The sequence below is a fragment of the Benincasa hispida genome, chromosome 11 (genome assembly GCF_009727055.1).
Source record: "Benincasa hispida cultivar B227 chromosome 11, ASM972705v1, whole genome shotgun sequence".
NCBI classification, from domain to species: domain Eukaryota; kingdom Viridiplantae; phylum Streptophyta; class Magnoliopsida; order Cucurbitales; family Cucurbitaceae; genus Benincasa; species Benincasa hispida.
The window spans coordinates 5,888,040-5,905,618 of NC_052359.1; the positions used below are offsets into that span (position 1 = coordinate 5,888,040).

At 33.2% G+C, this 17,579-nt stretch overlaps 1 protein-coding gene across 1 annotated transcript; it reads right to left on the minus strand.

Annotated features, from left to right (window-relative positions):
• Positions 1-4,192: 4,192 nt before the first annotated feature.
• On the minus strand, positions 4,193-7,576 carry LOC120092198 (probable serine/threonine-protein kinase PIX13). The gene is made up of 7 exons (XM_039050436.1): positions 7,355-7,576; positions 7,141-7,251; positions 6,667-7,010; positions 5,910-6,045; positions 5,690-5,832; positions 5,056-5,179; positions 4,193-4,836 (listed from the first exon to the last, which is right to left on the minus strand). Exons 2-7 carry the CDS (start codon positions 7,211-7,213, stop codon positions 4,466-4,468), a joined length of 1,191 nt encoding a protein of 396 aa, XP_038906364.1. The 5' UTR covers positions 7,214-7,251; positions 7,355-7,576; the 3' UTR covers positions 4,193-4,465.
• Positions 7,577-17,579: the final 10,003 nt, after the last annotated feature.

Genomic DNA, 17,579 nt, shown 5'->3' on the forward strand with positions numbered 1-17,579 from the left:
TATTTTACAAATGAAGAGTTAAAATCTGTTATTTCTCTTGTTAGCACCAATGGTTTAAAAAAAAAAAAAAATCTAAAAACTAAAAAAATAGATTTTAAATACTTGTTTTTGCTTTTAAATTTTGGCTATGAATTCAATCACTGAATTTAGAAAAGATGCAATCATTGTAAAAAAAGGATAAAGAAGTAGACTTAATTTTCAAAAAAATAATAATAAACGAAATGGTTATCAAAAGTAGCCTTAACAATTGATAAAGATGTTTGCTTTTCTTACCTAAATTGCTTAATAGTTGCATCGAGAATAGAAAGTTTCATATGCAAACAAGAAATATTATTAATATGAGGGAGAAAATGAGAGATACAGAATCGCAAATGACAACTCAAGCTTATTACACAAATATTCAAAAAATAAAGGACCCATTTGGTAACCACTTCGTTTTTTTATTTCTGTTTTTTAAAATTGAGCCTGTTTTCACCCCATTTCTTATCATGATTTGCATCGTTCCTAAGTACAATGATTGAATTCTTAGCCAAATTTTAAAAACAAAAATAAAATTTCAAAAGTTGCCTTTATTTAGTTTTCAAATTTTGGCTTGATTTTTTAAACTATTGATAAAAGATAGATAGCAAATGAAATTTGGAGGTGAAAATAGTATTTATAGCCTTAATTTTCAAAAACAAAAACAAAAATAAAATGCTTATCAAATGGGACCAAAGTTATTGAGAAGTTGACCAACCACAAAAACAAACTGAAACTAAAACCTTGAACTTTTTTTTATAAAGAGGGAGTTATGCATAGGGCGGCCAGTAAAGATGAAATTCCAACTTGTAAACCACTATGATGCCGACGAGATCCACTGGAGATGACATCACATAGTCTTGTACGAACAAGAAGTCCCCAGTCCCTCCGACAATAGGGTTATTCAACAGTTTAACATTATAAGTCCCACTGATAATCGAGAGGGAATCAATATGGTGCTTCAAATGCAAGCTGATCTTGGCTATGCTAATGCTTTGCAAGGTGTCGAGGCCAAAGGTTATAAAGGCTCCCTTTGACATGCCTACTAGCTTCGATGCTCAGTTGACACTAGTGGTTAAAGGATCATAAAACAAACATGGTGTCAAATGGGGTGGTGGTTTGGCTCACGCCAGGGCCAACCATCCCGACACGATGAAGTAGCCAATTTTGTTGATTGTTTCATGTTGGAAGAGGGAGAAGTGGAAAGAACGGCGGTGATGGTGGTAGTGGCAGTGGCGATGGTAAGTGATCTCAGCCTTAGCTTAGACCTCCATCAATAAAGATGAGAGAGAAAAGAGAGAGTGTATGAAAATGGGAGAGAGAAGAAAGCGCCATGGTATGATTGTGGGTGAAAGACCGAAGCTTTGGGGGCTTTTAATTAATTATATGAGGTGATATGTGAGGAGAGGGCCGACAAAATAGTAGTTGGAACCTTGGACTTGACTATGGTTTGATTGGTGCTAAGTTTTTAAGGTCAAGGTGGGAGTCTTTTGAAATCCAAGTCATTTTGAACTTTACGCTCCACGTTAGTTTGACGTAAATTTTGTAGTGGGTAGGATGTGGTGGAAAATATATTTCTTCATGTTGCATTTTACATGTCGTTAAATTATATATTATTTATTTTAGATGTAATTGTAAATATAGTCATCATACTTAAAATATTAACATATACATCGCGATACAAAAGAATTGACAAATATAACAAATTTTAGATCCATCTTTCGGAGTCTATTTCACTAATAGATTTTGTTATTAGCGTAGCAAATAGATTTTTATCATTAATAGACTGAAATTAGTGACAGACCTCTATCACATTGATAACAAAATCTTCATTGATAGACTTCTATAAGCAATAGAAGTCTATCATTTACAGACTCATAATAATAATAGAGTCTATCACTGATATTTTATCATGGATAAAGTCTATCAACAATGATACAACGTATCGCTGATATACAATCAATGATAAGAGACATCATTTATAGATCAACGATATGAGGTATCATTTATAGATTAGTGATATAAGGTATCATTTAGAGTATTTTACAGTTTGGTTTGGTGACCAAACTGAATTGAACCAAAAAATTTTTAAAAAATTATATATGAGACCGAACCAATGGCATATGTTAAAATTATGTGAGAATATTATTTTTCTATTTAAAAATTTATATGATATAAAACGTTTAAATGATTTTTTATTCTTTTTTCAAGAAAATAGTTTTGAATATTTAAAATAAATAAAACAAATAAATATTTTTGTAAATAATATATATAATGTATGGTTTCCATTTTCCTCCACGTACAATTCACTCTCACATTTTGTTAGTATTTCTCTTACATTTTGGTCTATTCATTTATTTGTGTCATGTGAACATGCTTTTAAGAATAAAATGAGAACCTGTAACGATAATAATTTGGAGCCCCCTCTAATCTTAATTCTCACTTCTAAAAAAATGTACAATAAAAAAAACATTAAATTTACATTTAAAAAAGATCAAACCCAAGTATTTAGGCGATAAAATGATATTTGATACTAAGGTCAGTTTTACCAAACCGTAATGAAAATTAGTATAATCATAATGGCATTCCACTGATGGGTCAATTGTAATGAGTTAAAATCGCAAATGTAATCTGATTGTTTTTTATCGCATCTACTTAGAATTATGAATTTTATCACATTGACTATTACCATTATCGTTACTTTTAGGGTCAAACAATAACGGTAATGTCAAAATTCATAGTTTTTCCCGATAATAGTAATAATAATGATATATGTAATAGTAACGATAACGATATGACGTAACTTTCAGATGCAATTGAATTGAGCAAGCTCTGCTCGTCAATCAATTTGTTTTTTATTATAGATTTGGAAGTGAGCCCCACATGTCAATGTTGAATGTAGAACACATGTAAACAATACTAAAGATAATAAAACAGGATCCACTTTTCACATTACTATTGATTTATTACCTTTTTCGTTAGGATAATTGTGGTATAAGTGAAGCCTAACAATGTACAGTACATGGGTTTTTTTTCTCAACGACAAACAGAACATGGATTCTTCTGAGAAATTTTTATATAATGATATTTGATATTTTAAGAGTTAAAGGCTCGAACCTCCGGCCCATGTAGCTTTATCATGGTCCGGAGGGAAAAGTTTATATATATTTATGTGTTAGTAAGTTAACTCATGATAGTATATTGATATTTTTTAAAGGATTTTTCATTATATATATGGGAAACTAGAACAAAGTTGATGTGAATGAAAGATCAATTTTTTGGTCAAACGTAGTAAATAGCTCTGTTGACTTTTAATTTCAAAAAGTAGCGGCTTATTAGAAATAATTAGGGATTATATTGTTTGATTACTTGACATTTTAAACTTTGTGTTAGGAATTTACAATAAATATAATCAATATTCTACTATTTGCTTCCTGGAGTATGAGATTGAGGATATACTGAACATACATCCCTCAAAAAATTATTATTATTTAAAAGAAAAAAAAAAGTATTCCACTTTTGATTCTTTGTATTAGGAATTTACTATTCAAATAATCATTTTGTCTTTGCAGACTAGGTAATTTTTTTGAAGAATTATTTTTAGTAATATAAATTCATATAAATTCACTTTTGTCTATCAAATAATTAATTATACTTAAAGACTTTTTCTTCGAAAATATCTATCTAGTCTCTCTATTTTTAAAATAATTAATTTTGTGTCTAAAATATACCATTGAAGTTGATTTTGAGCATCCTCAAACTTTTGGTAACATAAACATTAAGTATGAAATTAATGGCGGAAATTTGTTAGACATAATAGCTTATTACTAGAATCTTTTTTGAAGTCTTAAATTCATCTTTTACCTCCAACATATGACAAACTTTGAAGATAATAAAATTACTAAAGTCAGTTGGGTAAGAATAAAGTAAACAAAGCAATCAATAAATATAAAATGTTAATTATTAGAAAGAAAGACCATATTTGATTAAATGTTCACATCCTTTCCTTATGGAAGAATATGATTAAAATAGAAAACATCAACTGCTTGTTGCTCAATTTTCTGCTTAAAAGGAGGGAAACTTTTAGAATCAAGTAAATAAAATAACTACAACAAAATAAAATCATTAAACTATCCAACAAACTTGGAGAATTTCCTGGTTTTACACTAAATGATGATAGCAAAATTTGGAGGAAATCCACATTCCAAACAAGTTTTGTTCTTCTGTAAACCTAAAACATTTGACAAATGATACATACATACATGATACAATCAAATATATTTCTATCTCCCCTCCTGCCATCCCTACATAAGGCAACCAATGAGCAAAGGTGAACAAAAAAATGCTTGAGTTTTTCTATCACAATAAGAAATGCATACAATGTTAAATAATCTTTTAAAAAAAATTTGGAGGTTGAATCGAACATTTCTTCTTTTGGCCACATTTATCAGTGTTTTTGATGAAGTTGTTTAGATTGCGAGTTGCTCATCTTGGACTCTTTGGGTTTCTCATTCGATTCTTCGATCTGTTCCAATGCGTCGAGAACTTCTTGCATGGAGGGGCGTTTTCTAGGATCTGTTTCCAGGCATTTTAGAGTAAGATCTCCCACTAGTGCGGCTGCTTTCGATGAATATTGACCTTCTATTCTTGCATCCATTAAACTTTTGATCCTTTTTCTCTTCACCAAGAATGGCTTGGCCCAATCGACCAGATTGCGTTGTTCGCTGCTCCTATTCATATCATGTGCTCGCAAACCCGTCATGATTTCCAGCAGCACCACACCGAACCCGTAAACGTCGCTCTTCACATAGAGATGACCTGTGAAGTTTAGCAATGAAGATGATTTTCAATGTTGACACAATAAATTCAGAGAACTTGTGAAATGAAATTATATATGTCGCACTTTTCATATTTAATTCCTCTCCTCTGTCACTCTGTCACCAGTATATTATATACTCTAAATTGTTATTGTTTCGATTTCGACTGAATAACCAAACTATTTGGTAAATTTGACTCAACAATGATTGATATTATCACCTGTACTAACGTATTCAGGGGCAACGTAACCATATGTGCCCATAATTCTTGTTGTTACATGTGATTCTTCACCTGCAGGCCCCAATCTTGCCAAGCCAAAATCCGAGATTTTCGAGTTGTAATTCTGCACATTCATATATATAAAAGGGAAATTTAGATAGAATGGTAAAAAAAAGGTTAAATGAGACAGGAAAACAGGATGGACCAAGAAGTTCAAAAGGTTAACTTTATCCATAAGTATACAAAGAGAGAGAGATAATAAAGAGCATATCTCTGTACTTCCCAAAAGAAAAAGAATGAAAAAGGAAGCTATGTAATGATAAAACATTTATATAGTGGGCAGGAAATATGATGGACAAAACAAAATTATGAGTTATTTTGAGTTTCTCATTTGGTTATTATTAGATAACATGCGGCTCGATCTCAAAACTAATTGAGAAGACTAGATGAGCAAATGAGAAGAGTAGATCCTGTATCTTATCAACATTGTGAGGTCCCTTATTTTCTCGACGTGGGACCTCAACAGTTATCAACTGCTTTTACTGAGTATTCTCATTAAACGAGAAAAGATAAACAAAGACATCATTGAAATATTGCAATTAGCTAAAAGTAGACTGTAGAAAGTTGGACAAACCATATCTAGAAGTATATTTGATGCTTTAAAATCTCTGTATATAACTTCTTTTTCTGCGGAATGCAAGAAAGCCAAGCCTCTAGCTGCTCCTATTGCGATCTTAAGCCGTCTTTCCCAAGAAAGAGGTTCAATGGAAGAACGCCCTGATCACCACAATACCAAAGATCAGCACAGATTATGAAGAATCAATTCTCTTATCCTATATTTAAGGAAATCATACTTCCAAAAAGATGGTTTTCCAAGCTTCCCCTGGGCATGAATTCATACACAAGAAGCAATTCTTCATCTTCCCAGCAGAAACCCAATAATTTGACAAGATTTGGATGATTCAGCCGGCCTAAAAAGTTCACTTCTGCCTGCATTATATATATAACAAGCACTTAGACATTATTAGACCTAGCAAAGTAGACTCTGACCGAATAGAGAACTTTGCAAAACGAAATACATACATTAGCAGAACTCCCAAGTCCTAATAGCATTTATAGTTTTGTAAGAAAATTGTGCACGTCCTTGAAGGTTATAGGCTAATGTTTCTTTGGGCTTCATAAGTAGAAACATGTAACTATAAATTTCAGAAGAATGCAAATTTCTAATTTAGCCTTTGTCAAACAAGGTATGCAAAACAATTGACATAACAGAGGCTACATTTTCTGATACACATAACTTAACCTCGAGCACCAAGTACTTAACAAAAACGTCGAATGATTGGAAGACACTACGTCACCAGATCAATTGATACCAAACATTAAACATAAAAAGTCATTTAATCTTTGCAGTATTTAGGCTAATTCTAAATTTGCTAATGGTTCTTCGTAGTTCTGTTCCGAACAAAGAATACTAATAATGATATAAAGCAAGAAGGGCAAAGTGTAGCTATTTTTGGAAATGGAAAAAAGGCCATTTCATCAAACTCAACTAATTTTTTCTTCTATTGGAAAGAAGAATATTGTATGATCCATGAATGAGGTTAATTTTACCTGCCACTCCTGAAAACCTTGAACACTTTCAGAGTTTAATTTCTTAATGGCAACCACCATTCCAGAATTGCTCTTAGAAGGAGCCAGCGTCTTCTCATCTACCCAGCCCTTATACACCTTCCCAAAACCTCCCTGACCGATCAACGATTCAGGTCTGAAGTTTTTGGTAATGAGTTTCAGTTCAGTGAAACTGAACTCCTTCAAGTTTGGTTGGTCAAGGATTTTCCCATTCGGATAGGTCTCTCTCACATCCACGCTCGCCGCCGCTGAAAATTGACTTCCGCCGGCGGTGCTATTGGTACATGAAGAAGATCCTACGATTCCGCTGTAATTCCCCGAAGTTCCTAAGAAATGGCACAAGATACAATCAAATTGACGGTAGAAACATGAAGAATCTCAACTCAAAGCAGAAAGTGAAACTGAAATTTTGGCATTCTAAAAGTACTTTCGAAGATAATCGTTTGAAATTGGTACCTGGAGTAGAAGATACCGTCTGGCTGCGAACGGAATTAGAATGACGAGCTGAAGAAGGTAAGCAATTTCCCATAATCAACAGCTTTATTCGTTGAATCAACGAAACAAAAACTTGAGGAATTTCTCGTCCACAAATCAAACAAAGAAGAAAGTGAAAGTCAAGAACAAATTCTGAGGGAAATCGGCGAAAAAGAAAAAGAAAAAGGCGCTATACGTCGCTTATCATAAAGATTGCGCCCTCTTCCATTTCCATATTTGGAGCTTGAATTTATCGGTCAATGGAATAAATGAAAAAGCAAAAACTTTTCCAATCTTGTAAATCTGTTATTATGGTTCCATCAGATTCTGGCATCCAAATTTTCGTTCTTCAGAATGATATAGAAATCATCTCGAAGGGCGAAGACTGGAATTATGGTCTTTTGAACTCGTTTTTAATATCATCAATTGAATTTTCATTGAACGTTCTTCATTTTATTTTTAATTTATTTTTTAATCAACATTTTGGAATTCCAAATATCTAATAATTAACTATTTCCAACTCATTCAGTAGTTTATACTTTTAGAATTCAAACAATTATAAAAACATTTGATTCGTTGTTCTAAAAAAAATAAAAATCGTTCAACGGATTGCTTAATTATGTTGTAATAACGTACAAAATAAATGTTTGAATGTACTCAAAATAAATAAATAAATACATTTTGTGAGCTTAAATTTTTACCTCGCAACAAATAAAAATAAAGGTCTAAGTTTGGTCTTCAAATTTGATTTTACTGCTTCCATTTTTACCCACTTCTGTTTTATTCTTTCCATTTTAGTTCTAACCATCTTTCTTGTCACTCACTTTAGACTTTGGTTTAATTTGGTGGCAGTATTTTTCAATTAGTAATAGTTGTACCTTTTACTTTTATTTATTTTGATCACTATTTATAGCTCTGATTTATTTTAGTATATGTAATTTCATTCCTACACTTAAAATATAACCATTTTTATCCTTATTTTCAATGTCCTAATACAACATTTTAAAAATCTAACCAAAACGAGCATAGTTCAACTAATCTAGTATTTATACTATCAATCTCCAAATTAGAGTTTTAATTCTCTCACCTCACATATTGTTTAGAAAAAACACACTATTCTTAAATGTAAATGTGTCAAAACATTTTAAAGGAATTTAGGCTACATTTGGCAGTGAGTTAGCTGAAAAAACTATTTGGAAAAAATCTTTACTTTGTTAGATAAAACAAACATACTTAAATTAAATCGGTTAAAATCATTTTTAAAAACACGTTAATTTCTCATTGACTTTAAGAGCAAATCTAGCTTTTAGATTCTCCTAAAATCATGTAGAATTTTTATTAATATTTAGTTTTCAATTTTATGCTTTAAAAAGAATATTTATTTTATATATTTATTTATTTTTCATCTAACCAAACATATTTTCTATTTTTCAAGAGTTAAATACATCAATTTTTTTATATAAAAAAAGTATACCATATTCATTTTTTAAAAATAAAGCTATTTTCCTTAATATTTAAAAATTAATCTATAATAAACAAAATTTATCATACTAAACAATTATTTAAAATTTTAAATTACAAAAAAAAATTAACAATGACTCGTGTCGGTGACTCAATATGCCTACCATTTTGGGGATTTATCCAAGTAGGAAGCTTGGAACATAGCTACACAAGATAGAGTTCACTCATTCCTGCCTTCATGGAAAGTAGATAAGTTGCTCTTTTAAGTGCCAACTATAGGTCTTGAACAAGAGGCCCCTCCCTCTCATTGGCCCGAGAGGAATTTGTCTATGGTAGAACCATAAACATGTTGTTTATTAGAGGATCAGTAGGACTTAAGGAGAAAGAAGTAACTATAGGGGTAACATGGTAGTTTTGACCAAATTGTAATCACGAGCAATTTGTGAATAATCGACTTATTGATGACTAGTTATATCCATGGACACAAAAATATATCTACAGTACGAAGAGTGCAACTAGACTTCAATGGAGTGACCCACAGTTAATGAATGTTGATTAAATTAATTAAGAAGTTTAATTAATTTAACATCAAATCATTGGAGGTTCTAATTGTTGGGGTTGATACCCTAAATCTCGTGGGTTCTGTAGTTTGTAATTGTAATGTAAAAAAAATTTGTTTATTTAATAAAATCTGAGGTATTTTATTTGACATTTAGTAGCATTAACCCACAAAATAAATAAACTAACATTCAAAGTTATCTTTTATAGCTTAAACATGTATGTAGAGACATATAGGTGGATCATGTTTAAGTGATAACCTAAATGGTCTGAAGTAGATGGATAAAGTTGGGTATCTTATTCTGGTGACACTACGAATATGACCCGTTTTATAGATATTACAATTGTTATAAAGTTTTAACAAATGATCTGATCCTGATAATTCATGTAGAGACATGTGACGGGGGGTGTTCTATACAAAAGGGTTGGTATAAGACCAGACTACGAAATAAATACTCTTATTATATAATACCATTAATAATAGAGACTTACATTTCATCAGGATGACCATAGGTGACATGACCTGAATCCTGAGTGAATTATGAACTTCTGCCTATGAAAACGATCCTTTAATCTTCGTGGGTGAGAGTGGCCAGATCGTCGACTCAATATGCCTACCATTTTTGGGCTTCGTCTAATTGGGGAGCTGGGAACACAGCTACACAAGATGGAAACTCATTCCTTAATGTCGGGTTAAGTAGATAAATTGCTCCCTTAAAGGCTAATTTCGGGGATTAAACAATGTGGCGCCACACTCTCTCTTGGCTCGAGAGGGGTTTGGTCATAGTTGGACTATGACTTATTGTTCATTAAAAGGATCAGTGATACATAAGAAGTTGGATGTAACTATAAGGCAAAACGAAAATTTTGGCCCAGCTATACTTGGAAGGGATTTCGTGAAGATTAATTTGTTCTTCAAAGGTTAGTGTCAATCCAAACCCTAATCTCCCTTCTCTATTTATTTCAAAAGCATGCTGAAAAATTGTGATGATATGCATAATAATGTTCTGTTGTATTTTAAATCACCGTGAATTTTAAAACTGGGACACGATCAACACTTCTGCATCGGGCCTCATAGTCCTTCAATTGGTATCAAAGCAGTCCTTCAATTGGTATCAGAGCCAGGTTCTAAGTCCCAAGCTCAATATTTTCAGAATTAAAATTGGCTTTAATGGTGGATTGAATTATTGTACTACTTCATGTTGATGAATGATTATAGTTTTGCAGTTATGGATGTTTTCAGGATTGGACTGTATAGAATTTACTGCTTTATTTTTACAAATTGGTTTGTAAGGGTCTGTTGTTTTGGGCATTAATGGGCAATTGAGTATGTATATTTATTGTCTATGTTGTCGTGACTTTTCTAACGACTTAAGAAAATGAGGCCCAAATCGGAGCAAATTTAATGAAGATTGCAACTATACAGCTGTGTTGCAACACTGTGCCTTAATGTTGCAACGCTGCAAAGAGGCGGACAGAAGAATTTTTCCATAGCGTTACAACGCTAGGTCACAATGTTGCAGTGCTCCAAGACGAAAAAATGGTGTGGTTCAATTCAGGGTTCAACCGATTCGCGTCCAGTTCGTTTGGTTCGAGTGGTTCGCGACTTGGTTCAATTTTTTGGTCTAGTTCAGCAGTTTTTTTGTTGTTATAGTTAGTTTTTAATTAAATTAATATAAATATTATATTAATTTAATTAATTATTTAGGAGTCGAATCCCGGTCCATATATTATTCTTTAAATTTTGCATTTGATGTATGGTTTATTTTTATTTATTATATGTCATGATGTATGACATATAGAAAATCCCACTATAGGTTATGCATTTAATCATGCATCGTGAATATTATAAATGTTATAATATAGTTGCATGATTTAATTTTACAGCATGCTCATGCATCATATAATATAAATGTTATGATATATGTTTGCATGCATTAATGATATTATCATGCATCATTATATTATAATTGTTATAATATATAATTAGCATGTTTGGGTGAATGTCATTATAAATTTCATTACTTTATTATATAAATGCTATGTATGTTGAGTAATGAAATGAGAATTGCATGAAGCATGTCATTACTTTAGGTAATTTTATAATTGTTATAATTTTTCCTAAGTATGACATCAAATGCAATGTATGGTTTTAATTTGTTTCATTTATTTTATAATCGTAATAATTAAATGAAATTAGAAATTAAAATCAATAATATAGAGTTGCATGCTAACTTAGGTTAAAAATCATTTTTTAAGTTTAAAATATGATTCACATAGACCTAAGATCATAATATTTCTAATTTGATTAGAAATTATTTTAGTATTTTTAATCAGTTTAGTAAGATTAAATTGGTTTTAATAAAAGATTAAAATTGTAGCAAATGTATCTATAACCTTTATCTAAGGCTAGTTCTGTCCAGGATGAGTATTTAAGTTGACAGAAATGGAACACCCCTATCTGGGAATTGACCTGAAGGTGAATTAGATAGATTTGCTATAAGCATGCAATTGTTGATTAAAGTTCGTTAAAATGTTTAATGAACATTAATCAAAATTGTTTAACTATGCAAAATATGTGTTACTTTTGGGCAAACTTAAACAATCACATAGTAAAATAAATAGCCATATTTTTCTAAGTTAAATTAACCCTATGTAAAACACTCAATGGGAAGAAAATAGGGTATATGATACTTCATTTTTCCTTTTCACGTTTCTCCTTCCTAGTTCATACTGTGAGACCTATACTCATCCTCGAGATACATTTGTTTGTGTCCCCCTACGGATGGTGTTTGTATAGGTCAATATCAAGGTAAATGGAGAGAGTGTTTATAGTAATTGGGAGCAGGACGTGTGTCAACACATTCCACGGTCTCTCTCATTAGTTTGTAGTAAATTTTCATGCTCGGCCTCAAGGCACCTTTGCTTGTGTCCCCTATGGATAACATTTGCATGACTTTTTATCAAACTCCATAAACGGATAGGGTTGATTTAGTTTTTTCCCCAATCGATTTTTCCCTACAGTTGGCTCATTGGGGTAGAACTTTAGAATTTAAAATGAAGGGTTACACTTATAAGAAAATGTTAAGCTAGTTAAAGTTCAGACCGGACAATGTTGACTATTATTTACAGGAACAAAGAGTTGCTCTATATATTGGTTGAGATGGTCTCATTTCAGTGAAAGGGAACCTAGTCACCTTATGGTGGCTTTTACCCTGCCTCATTGAAACATCATTACGAAATAGATGTCACATAGGGTGTATTAAATTATTTTGCTAAACTTGATTGATTTTTTTAAAAGTGGGTAATGCATTGTTTAATATAAATAAATTATATGTTTAAGCAATTTACAATATGACTTCCGCAACTTTAAATATGTTCGCCACCGACAAATTAACTGTGATAATTACATCACTTGGAAAAACACAATCAATACAGTTTTGATCATCGATGACTTAAGATTTGTCCTGGTGGAGGAAGGCTTTCCAGTCCTAGCTCAAAATACCACTCGAAATGTTCGAGAGGCATACGAGCGTTACGTACTGGCAAATGAAAAGGCCCAAGCATATATCTATTGGGATTGGTGTCCTAAATCTCCTTGTAATCTCGTAGTTTGTAAACTCTGTATAAACATATTGTTATTAATAAAATAAGTGTTATTTTATAAGCATATACTCAATCCAATAAACTAAGATTCGAGGTTATTTTATGTAAATTTAAATAATTAGTATGTAGAGACTGAAGGGTCTCATATCTAAGAGTTTCATGAGTGCATTCGGATTGCTTCGATCTCATCGTGGCCGAAATATAACATTATACATTCAACACATACAGTTATGCAAATAAACTCTAATTAACGGTATGCTACGAACAACAAAATAACAAAGGGACAGAGTTCCATACCAGTTGAAGAAACTCTTCACACTTCGAAACTCCAACGCAGCAGAACCCTCCAAGTGTTCTACCAACACCCGACGAACAACGTCGACTGCAGCAGCACGAACAACGCAAACTCACGACCTCAACGGGGATGACACCACCACTAATGAGCCCCGAGTATTCTCGGAGTGAAAACCCAAAGGGTGAACTTTGGTGAATTTGGTAGAGGACGGAGGAAACAGGAATCGTGTAGGCGATAAGCAAGATGAAGGGAAGAAAACACTATCACATAGCAGACTACTTATCGTTTAAGAGGAGCTACACGATCGTGTAGGATTTACTGAACGATCGTTTAGGAAAAGGTGTACTATCGTTTAGTTAAATCGGCACACTATACGATCGTTTAGAGAAGCTATCCGATCATGTAGGCGAGAGTATGCGATCATTTAGCACGAGGTGGACGACCATTTAGGCAGAGAAGCGACTATTGTATAGGCTCTCGAGTAATAGTTTTCTTTCACCAACGCGCGCTTCACGAAATCTTTTGGGTGAAAAGACAGACTATCGATTGCACAATTCAAAAATGAAAACATTTTTCATTTTAACCCATCGGTTACCATAACCGACGTTTCCCACTAACCCACGTCCAAACATGATATTAGGATTAATTATCATATAATTAATCAATTAATTAATTAATAAATATAATCATATTATATTTATATTCATATAGTTTGATATCATATATCTTCTATAGTATTTTTCTCCTCTACTTGATATAAATCATATTTATATCTAATTTCCTCCATAATAATGTATTTCATACATTTAGCCAATTATATCATATATAATTAACCACTCCAATTATATCATATATAATCAAACTTCCTCTTATCAATTGAACATTTTCAAATTAACCCAAATATTGGTTCTCGACTTTATCCAAGCTCCCAGGGGACCTAATGGACCTGTGGCTAGAAGCTCCAACGGTATGTGAATAGCTGACTAAACTCTTTAGCCACAAAATCCACCATCCATTAACTGTCAGGCATTTCACTAAAGACCAACAGCTGAACTCTTCTTACCACAAATATATTTCTGTTGTCCATCAGATATAATCAATCATGAGTACGATGACCCTTCACAGATGCCCGTAAGTACAGCTGGGCCAAATTATTGGTATGCCCCTGTTAGTTACATCTCATTCCTTAAGTACCACTGATTCCTCTAATGAACAATACAACATAGTCCAACTACGTGTGAACACCTCTCGGGCCAAGAGAAGATGTGTGGCGTCACATCGTTCAAGCCTCAGAATCAGCCCTTAAGGAGCGATCTATCTACTTACCCCTACCTCAGTGAAGAAGTGAATTCCATCTTGTGCAGCTGAGTTCTAGCTCCCAAATTAGACGAATCTCCAAATTGGTAGGTTTGAATCGACGACCTGGCCACTCGCAGCCCCCATACAAATCAAAGGACTACCCTCAATGGCAAGAGTTTCCAACTCACTCAGGATTGAGGTCATGTTACCTATGCTCATCCTAATGAAGTGAAGTTTCTGTCATGAACGGTGTTATATAACGAGACTTTGACACTTCGTGGTCAGGTCTTATATAAACTCTTTGTATAGGACGACCCCGCTCGCATGTCCCTAACATGAATGATCAGGATCAAACCATTTGTGATAAGTCACAACACTTGTGACCATTCCACAAAGCGGGCCGCATCCATAGCGTTACCAGGATAAGGTGTCCCTCCTATATCCATATACTACAGACCATTTTGGTTATCACTCAAGATATGTTCCACTTATATGTCACCACATACATGCTTGAGTCACATACAGATAACCAGGGATTTTATGTTTATTGGTTTGTGGTAAAGAAAATAAAATAAGTAACTGAGCAAAATACTAAAATGTGAAGTAAATATCATATATTAACAACACAAGGATTTGTACAAACTGTTTACAAACTACAGAATACAAGACTTTAGGGCATCAACCCCAACAGAGACATACAGGTGGATCTTGTTGAAATAATAACCTAAATGATCTATAGTAGATGGACAAGGTTAGGTACCTTATCCTGGTGACACTATGGATACGACCCGCTTTGTAGGTGTTACAAATGTTGTAAAGTGCTACAAATGATCTGATCCTAATCATTCATGTGGAGACATGCGAGCAAGGGTATCCTATATAGAGAGCTTGTATAAGACCGAACCACGAAATAATTAATCTCTTTATATAACATCGTTGATAATAGAGATTTACATTTTACTAGGATGACCATAGATGACATGACCTGAATCCTAAGTGAGTTATGAACTCCTGCTCATGAAGGTGGTCCTTTGATTTGTATGGGTGAGAGTGGCCAGATTGCCACCTCAACAAGCCTACCATTTTGGGGATTCGTCTGATTGGACAGCTGGGAACTCAGCTTCACAAGACGGAATTCACTCTTTCCCCGATGTAGGGGCAAGTAGATAAATTGCTCCCTTAAGGGCTGATTCCGAGTCTTGAACATAGTGGCCACACCCTCTCTTAGTCAGAGAAGACTCAGTCATAGTGGGACTATGACTTATTGTTCATTAGAGGAATCAGTGATACTTGAAGAGTTAGAGATAACTACAGGGGAAAAACGGTAATTTGGTCCAACTGTACTTACGAGCAGTTTGTGAAGGGTCATCGCATTGTTGATTGGTTATATCCAATGGACACAGAAATATATCTGTAGTGCGAAAAGTGCAACTATCGGTCTTTAATAGAGTGCCCGACAGTTAACGGATGATGGATAATGTAATTAAAGTGTTTAATTAATTATTCACGTACCGTTGGAGCTTCAATCTACAGGTCCATAAGGTCCCCTTGGTAGCTCAAAAGGATTATGTTGAGAATAAGTTTTTGGGTTAATTTGAATTGTTCAAATTAATAAGAGAAAATTTAATTATATGATATAATTAAATTAATTCAATTATATATGATATAATTGATATAATATATTTGATACATTAATTGGAGGAATAAATATTTGAATAAGATTCAAATAGTTGTTATAAATATGATTTATATTAAATGCTACAAAATTGAAAAAAGAAACTATAGTTTATATTGTATGTGATACAATATTAAAACTATAGGTTATAAACATAATATGATAAGTTGGTTATCATATTTATTTATATTATTTATTATTTTGAATAATAATCCCTTTCCTCAAAAACTACCTTAGTGGGTGGTTATGCAATTTTATGGCAATTAGAATAAAATGATAAAATGAAAAAGAGTTTTTCGTTTTACTTCTAAGATTAAGAGACACCAAAGAAGAACAACAAAAACGCAAAGAGAGACTATACGATAGTCTATACGACAAAAATAGAGCATATACGATATGCTTTTTTTGTCTATGCGATAATAGAGAGGCTATGGATAGTCTATGTGATTGGAAGACTTTGTTATACGATAGCCTAAACAATTGAAGCAGTTCCTATGCAATAGTGCTTCTTCGACCGTCTTCTTCCTCCAAACTCATAAATATCCTCTTAACCAAAACAGTCAGAGCCCACAACCCCTAAGTTCTCACCCTAAACATATTGAGGAATCCAAGTGGTAATGTCCTTGTCGGTTTGAGGATCGAGTTGTTGCTTGCTGCTTGTTCGAGAGGAGTGTTCGTGACTTATTCGAAGCATTTGTGAATAAGTTGGATCGAGGGATTACTTGAAGAACGGTTCTTCAAAGATGTAATCTCTCAACCTTTGTATTTTATTTGAAAAGCATGTTGTAATACTTGTATGACTGTAAATGTATGCGTTTAATAACAATGGAATTTGGACGATCTGCTTCCGCTCAAGGAACTCCTCATGTTGAGTTTCCCTTCAATATCTTGGCAAGCCTTTCTGAAGTCTTGACCAAGAAGCATTAGCACATGCTCACTGCCTGTGAGATCATGGAGTTCTTACAAAGAATGTTCGGACAACCGTCTGCTCAACTCATGCATGACGCTCTTAAATTCATCTCCAATGCCCGTAAGCAAGAGGGTGCCTTTGTTCAAGAACATATTCTCAACATGATGGTCCACTTTAATGTGACTGAGACGAACAAGTTTGTCGTTGATTAGATCAGTTAAGTTAGTTTCATCTTGGAAACTTTGCCTGAAAGTTTCTTACAGTTCTGTAGCAATGCTGTTATAAACAGGATTGGCTACAACCTGACCACTTTGCTCAATGAGCTACAGACTTTTCGATCTTTGATGAAAGTAAAGAAGCAAAAGGGTGAGGCAAATGTTGTTTCGTCCTCCAAAAAGTTCTTCAGTGGTTTGACCTCTAGAACTATGTCTGTGTCTTCCTCTTTCAGCACAAAAAAGTGGAAGAAGAAAAATGTAAAAAAGGGGAAAGCTAATCCACTAGTTGTTGCCCAAAAGGGCAAGAAGGACAAGACTGCAAAGGAAATTTGTTTCCATTGCAACCAAAAGGAGCATTGGAGAAGGAATTGTCCCAAGTAATTGGCAAAAAATAAGAAGACC